This window comes from Aspergillus pseudotamarii (genome assembly GCF_009193445.1).
Source record: "Aspergillus pseudotamarii strain CBS 117625 unplaced genomic scaffold BDV38scaffold_28, whole genome shotgun sequence".
Taxonomy (NCBI): domain Eukaryota; kingdom Fungi; phylum Ascomycota; class Eurotiomycetes; order Eurotiales; family Aspergillaceae; genus Aspergillus; species Aspergillus pseudotamarii.
The window spans coordinates 101,762-108,096 of record NW_022475042.1 but is presented as its reverse complement, the minus strand read 5'-3'; the positions used below and the strand labels follow the sequence as shown (position 1 = coordinate 108,096).

Here is a 6,335-nt window from a genome sequence, read left to right as displayed (position 1 = left end):
AAAAAATTCTTTTTCTCGGCATGACCGATCCCTACCACACGTGGAAAAGGCTGAGCGGCAGCCGCCCAAGATTGATTGGGATTCGGCCAGTTCAACCACTGTTTATGTATCCGGACCGACTTTCCTCTTGAAGCCGACCACAAAGGTTCGCGTCCGATCCTTGGGATTATAAGCCATAAATGCACATGATAGGTCGCCTATTATGGCTCTACCCGGATAGAGGGTGAGATATCCTCCAATGTACGTCGAAACAGCAGGCCGATCCGCGGTTCTAAACAACCACATCGGTGGTGGTCGGTGGTGGTCAAAATATCCTATGCTGAGAGGTTGAGAACAATCCCAACAGCCACAAGGTAGCGGTCGCATATCGAGTCGATTCCCATCACCGTCAGAGCCATGGCGTCTTTATTGGATACAGATTATCACCGTTGTAATCATGCCCCACAAGATCGGCACTGATCTTCATGTGAGAGCGCTTGTTTAAGACAGCTTCTGTATCATCGACCACGTCGAGGGGTCAAAGGATGCCCAGAAATAGACCCTGAATTCATTCTATGGCTCAGAGAGCTTGCCACCAACAAAGAACGAGGCTGGAGGGACGTCGTAATAAACATATCACGCCAATGCTTGTGGCTTTTGCACTGAGCCCTTTTATCAGGCGCAGTGGGTCCATTGCCACCGCAACCCCGAGGCTGTACAATAAACTTGATAGTCTGGTGCTGGCCAGTCCCACATCGCCGATCAGCACGGCCAGACACGTTCCCGCCAAACCTTGGGTGTCGGACCCTTGGATGTCATCGTTGCACCATGGCTCGAGGTTGATAGCTCCAGGGCAAAATCCAGGTCCCTGGCTACTGCAGGTCCGAAGGGTGTTCCGTCATTCGCCAACACAGGACAAGCAAAGCCACTAACCTCCTACCGACGTCGGCCATAGCCCGGCTCCCGACGATGGGATCCCCATGTGTTGTTACCATATCTAGCAGTAAAACGGTAGAGAAAAAAAAATCATGGCGGCTGAAGCGGAGGAATCTCACCGTAGCCGCCAGGCAGCGACCTTCACACTGGATCCGATGCCATTATAAAGGCCCACCTCATTCCAGAGACGGTTTCCAAATTTTCTCTCGCACTACCATCAACGTATATTACTATCCAAAACAGACAAAGCTCACCGCTATCTAACAACCCTCAATATGAAGTTCAGTGTTCTCGCCATTGCCGGCCTCATTGGCTGCGCTGCTGCCTTGCCTCCATTTGGGGCTTCGTCTACTCCGTCCAGCTCGATTTCTATTTCTATCACCCCGAGCGCTTCCCCCAGCTCGTCCAGCATCGCATTCGTTGGTCTTAGCAAGCGCTCCGAGACCCCTTCTAGCTCTGCAACTCCATCTAGCTCGGCCTCTATCTCTACCCCATGGGTATTCCACAGGCGTCAATTTGCCACTCCCTCCAGCTCTGGCGTTGCGTCCAGCTCTGCAACCCCATCCAGCTCCTCCGTCGCAGCCCCATGGGTCTTCCATAGACGCCAGTTTGTGACTCCTTCCAGCTCTGCGACTCCTTCTAGCTCGGCTTCTGTCACCCCTAGCAGCACTCCTGCTTTTTCTTATGCGAAGCGCCAAGTCGCCACGCCTTCCAGCTCCGCCACTCCCTCCAGTTCTGCTACCCCTTCGAGCTCTGCGTCTCTGACTCCTACCGCCTTCGCAGCTCAGAAGCGCAAGTTCTTTAGCTCCAGCAGCTCTTCTTCCGCCTCGCCTTCTTCTTCCGCTACTCCTTCCTCCTCCGCCACTCCCTCTGCCTCTGTCTAAATCTTCGCAGAGGTCGGGAGTTCCGCCATAAGAAATCAATCGTCATGCCTTTCCACCTGAAGTAAAGTGGATCCTGCACTCTCATGCACCGCTTGATCAAGATCGGAGGCTGACACAATCACCAATCGTTTCTGTACTTGTTTGTCGCGACCACTACTGGTTTGTTTAATATACTGCTGTTTTTTGTCGGGGTGTGGGTATGCTGGCGTACAAAGTTTTTGCTTTTCTGTGTGATAGAGTCGGGTACTCATCTGTTTGTTCTGTGCCTTAGTTTAGAAATAGAAGTCATTCGTTTAAATGTTTTCCCATCGAATAGCTGACATAAATTCATATCCATCTACCAAATCTGTAGATCGAGGAAATACCCAGAACATATGAATAAAATGTTCGGAAACTGTCGTTACTTTCCAACCCCTCGATTTTCAGAGTAAAATAACTAAAGACGCATATTTCCCTATCGCAATCATGTTCAGGCAATTGGTGTTCTCGTGAAGGTTAATCCTACCTTACGCCCTTGTTTTGGATGACCCCATTCGGGTGGAGCCGAGAGTATGGGATGTAACCCTAACTAGAAATATGCGGACGTTGGCATTATTGGAAATTGATCGAGTGTTTATTATTGATGGTGTTGATAGACTGGTTCATCTAGACTTAAAGCTACTATACTGATGTGTTGTGGTCCTCCACAGTCAGATATACATTCGCACGAGTTTAGTGCTTCGCATAAATATATATCCCAGGCACGCCAATGTTATTTTGATGTAAATGCATTTCGATGACAGAGATACTAGCATTGGAACGAGAGACATCAAGAATATAGAACAGAAAATAAAGGCTCCAGCGAATAAAAATACAAGAACAAAAGAGGAAAAATGGATATCTACAGATTGGAATATGTTGCACTCCTTGATAGTTGACATTGAATGCTGTTTTTCTTCCAACTACTGGAAGACTGCGTCTTGTCTTGGGAAAAAACACCGACCACAACGCGGGCCAGTAGCCACATTGTGAAGGTGTGATGCTGTTCCTCCAATTACTGGCTATCCTCAGTTAACCTTCAGTTGATACGATGATTTACTTGCCCCCAGTGTGGATCTAGTTGCCCGGAATAAGGATCTCCCGGATCAACCATCATCAGTATCGCCTTCTGCTCCTAGCCAATTCCAAAAATCTACAAAGGATTTTCCGCTGTAAAGAAAAAATAAATAAAAAAAAAGGTATTCTTCTCCTTGGCGATGCTCTTACACTCGCCCGTCTCTTTCTCTCACTGTCCACTCATTTTCAAGGCAATCTCGCCATATTTTCCCCGGCGAACATCTCGCGCATTCTCTCCTTCCACCTTCAAATTAATGTCGTCAGCCATGGAAACAGGCCGTGTCCGGTACAGGCCCATTGAATACGTGGAGAGAATGGAATATTATGAGTCTGGAGGGTATCATCCAGTAAAAATTGGCGATTATTTCCATAATCGCTATCGGGTAGTCTATAAGCTCGGTCATGGTACATATTCAACTATCTGGCTTGCTCGAGACGAGATATCCAATACAAATGTAGCAGTCAAAATCTGCAGGGCAAGCGCTAACCCGCTCGAGCGTGATAGACTGGCAGAACTATCAAAGCCTAAACAGTCATCAGACATAGGCAGAGCTATCATTCCTTCTATTTTGGATAAGTTCAACATCCAAGGGCCTAATGGTAATCACGTCTGTCTGGTAACTAGCCCAGCAAGGATGAGTGTCTCCGATGCGAAGAGGGAATCATGGATTAGCCTTTTTCAACCTGAGGTAGCACGGGCAATAGCAGCACAGCTTGTGATTGCAGTTCGATATATCCACTCACAGGGGTTTGTCCATGGCGACTTGCACCGAGGAAATCTTCTTTTTCTACCATCTCGTGAATTTACTGAGCTATCTACTGAACAAATATATAAGGAATTTGGCGAGCCCGAATTCGAGTCAGTCAGTCGGTTAGATGGCCAAAAGCTGCCGACAGGGGTACCAGAATATGGGGTAGTACCTATCTGGCTTGGAGAAGCAAGTGAAAACGTAACTCTTCCAGAATCAAGGATTCTACTCGCAGACTTCGGTGAAGCATTCTCTCCCGCGAAAGAAGAAAAGTTTGTGTCTCATACACCTCTCCTAATCCGTCCCCCAGAAGCTCGATTTGAACCTACAAAGTCTCTTACTTTCTCATCCGATATCTGGTCACTTGCATGCACTATTTGGGATATTGTTGCCCAGAAAACATTATTCGAAGGGATTATGACAAACGACGATGATATGACTTGTCAGCAGATTGGGCTACTTGGCCCGTTACCGACTGAATGGCAGCAAAAGAATGGAGAATCAATTCACCAATCCCAATACCTAAATCGATCATTAGAAGGCCGCTTCGAAATGACCGTGCAGCAAGCGCGCATAGCGGCGAAGATGCCGAGTCTTGAGTTAGAGGAACAAAATGCTCTGTTGTCGATGTTGCGCTCGATGCTTTCCTTTCAACCGGAAAATCGTCCATCTGCTCAGCAGGTTCTTGAGTCTGAATGGATGGTGAAATGGGCTCTGCCGGAGTACGACAGGATTCGCAACAGTCAATAATAATATGTATTTAGTACGGTTTATGTAGAGGATAGCCTTAACATTGTCCATTGAATGCCTGGAAGCAAATTATAGAATATCCCGTGCAAAGGCGCATATACAAGTGATGACGTACAGGCAAATGTTGCTTTTGATTTTGTTCTAGACTACTAAATATAAATATACATATACATATATGTATATAAGTAAATAGGCAGTACAGAACTGGAAAGAAGCTACATTAACCCCCAGGGGATGGTTTTTATATTGTTTGGAACCTCGATTTCGTCCGCCGTATTTATCGGTCATCCTTATCGTTATCGATAAAGATAAGAATGGAACTAACTTACCACTCTAATTAAGTTGTTGTTGAGTGACGTCGGTGCCTAAAGTACTAGTGGGGCACTTTGGGCCCTTAATTCTGCAGGATCTTGACTAGTCGCTAAGTGTCCTCTTAGTTCATTGTGATCAGAGTTCGGTCGTTTAATCACGGAAATAGAACCCGCGCCTTTTCTCGCATTACAATTAAGGTACGAAATATCTCAACAAAGTATGGACAAAGCTTTAGGGCTGGACCAAAACATGGCCCGAGTCAGGCACCGTAGAGATGGTCAAGAGAATCATGAAAGTCCAGACACAGATGAGGGGCAGAGCACAGCTAGCAATAAGGCAAGAACGCCCGGGACTAAATATGATCTCCTTGCGCTATTCAAGAAAGCCGACGCGGAAAAGGTATGTATTGTTTATGAGGAACTGACTTCATCCTGCTAATCCAGTGAAGATCTGCATGGAGCCCTTCGAATACACCAGGTCTCTTCCCGGCAAGAATACCGTTGGTAAGGTTATCGAAAGCTTGCGGCCTTGGTTAATTATATCCGATCATTCTGCGGCGGTCCTTACGGACGTTATGACTATGTTGCAGAATTCATCCTTAATGTACGATGGTTAGACAACTCGAGGTGTACAGATATAAAATTAACAGATGTAACGTCTCTGGCAGGCTAGATGATATTGAAGACGGTTCTCAACTTCGACGCGGGGCTCCCGCTGCGCACGTTAAATTCGGCCTGGGTCAAACGATAAACAGCACTACGTATATAATTGCAAAAGTTCTCTCCGATGTTCAGACCCATCTCAGACCAGAGTGTGCCCAAGTCCTGTCCGGTAAGATGTCATCTTTGTCCGATCGACGAAAGTGTATTAAGCTTGCTTGTAGAGGAGCTCCAAACTCTCACCTTAGGCCAGGCTCTCGATCTCAACTGGACATTCCATAAGAAATGTCCCAGCGTACACGACTATCTTGTCATGATCGACCACAAGACCGGAGGATTCTTCCGTCTGATGCTTCGGATCATGGAGATTGAAGCGAATACTACGCCTAACGAGAGGTTACGTCATTTGATTACTCTCCTGGGGAGATACTACCAAATCAAGGATGATTACCAGAACCTAGCTTCGGACGAGGTAGAGCTTGTACTCAATGTTATACTTTGATACTCGACTAAGCAGCTTATAGTATACCGCCAAGAAGGGCTTCTGCGATGATCTTTCCGAGGGAAAGTTTTCATTTCCTCTTATCCATCTGCTTGAGCAGAGTCCCAATGCCAGTACACTACACAAGATGATCTTCGACCGACCACCTGTGGTGGAGGGGGAAATGTCTGAGGCGACAAAGTCGTATATCATTGCGCAAATGGAGGAGATAGGTAGCTTGCAGTATACGCGGCAGGTTTTGGATGATCTCATGGACTCAATTTGGGAGATGGTAGAGAAAGTGGAAGAAGCCATGGGCGAGAATATAGGTTTCAAGACTCTTTGCAAAATATTGAAGCTGTGACATAGCGGCGAGAAAGTATATCGCCAGGTAGACATGATACTCATACTGGCTTCACTGACTCTGCCGTTCTGTCTTCTGTTGTTTGGGCAATCAAAGAGGGCAACCTGCGTCGGCAACTCACCTATG

The 6,335-nt window shown here is 46.8% G+C and overlaps 3 protein-coding genes across 3 annotated transcripts; all 3 read left to right on the top strand.

The window, feature by feature from the left end:
• Positions 1-1,190: 1,190 nt before the first annotated feature.
• Positions 1,191-1,799, top strand: BDV38DRAFT_283118 (uncharacterized protein; the record flags this gene model as incomplete). The annotated part of the gene is made up of 1 exon (XM_032059969.1): positions 1,191-1,799. The coding sequence occupies one exon, from the start codon at positions 1,191-1,193 to the stop codon at positions 1,797-1,799; it is 609 nt and encodes a 202-aa protein (XP_031913340.1).
• Positions 1,800-3,027: 1,228 nt separating this feature from the next.
• Positions 3,028-4,445, top strand: BDV38DRAFT_293036 (kinase-like domain-containing protein). Its single transcript, XM_032062152.1, has one exon. It carries the CDS (start codon positions 3,035-3,037, stop codon positions 4,391-4,393), a length of 1,359 nt encoding a protein of 452 aa, XP_031913339.1. The 5' UTR covers positions 3,028-3,034; the 3' UTR covers positions 4,394-4,445.
• Positions 4,446-4,954: 509 nt separating this feature from the next.
• Positions 4,955-6,209, top strand: BDV38DRAFT_283116 (FPP/GGPP synthase family protein; the record flags this gene model as incomplete). Its single annotated transcript, XM_032059968.1, has 5 exons — positions 4,955-5,104; positions 5,154-5,308; positions 5,373-5,536; positions 5,589-5,836; positions 5,889-6,209. 5 exons carry the CDS (start codon positions 4,955-4,957, stop codon positions 6,207-6,209), a joined length of 1,038 nt encoding a protein of 345 aa, XP_031913338.1.
• Positions 6,210-6,335: the final 126 nt, after the last annotated feature.

Coding starts and splice junctions, on each gene's coding strand:
- BDV38DRAFT_293036 (XM_032062152.1), top strand. CDS start 3,035: ATGCTCTTACACTCGCCCGTCTCTTTCTCTCACTGTCCACTCATTTTC.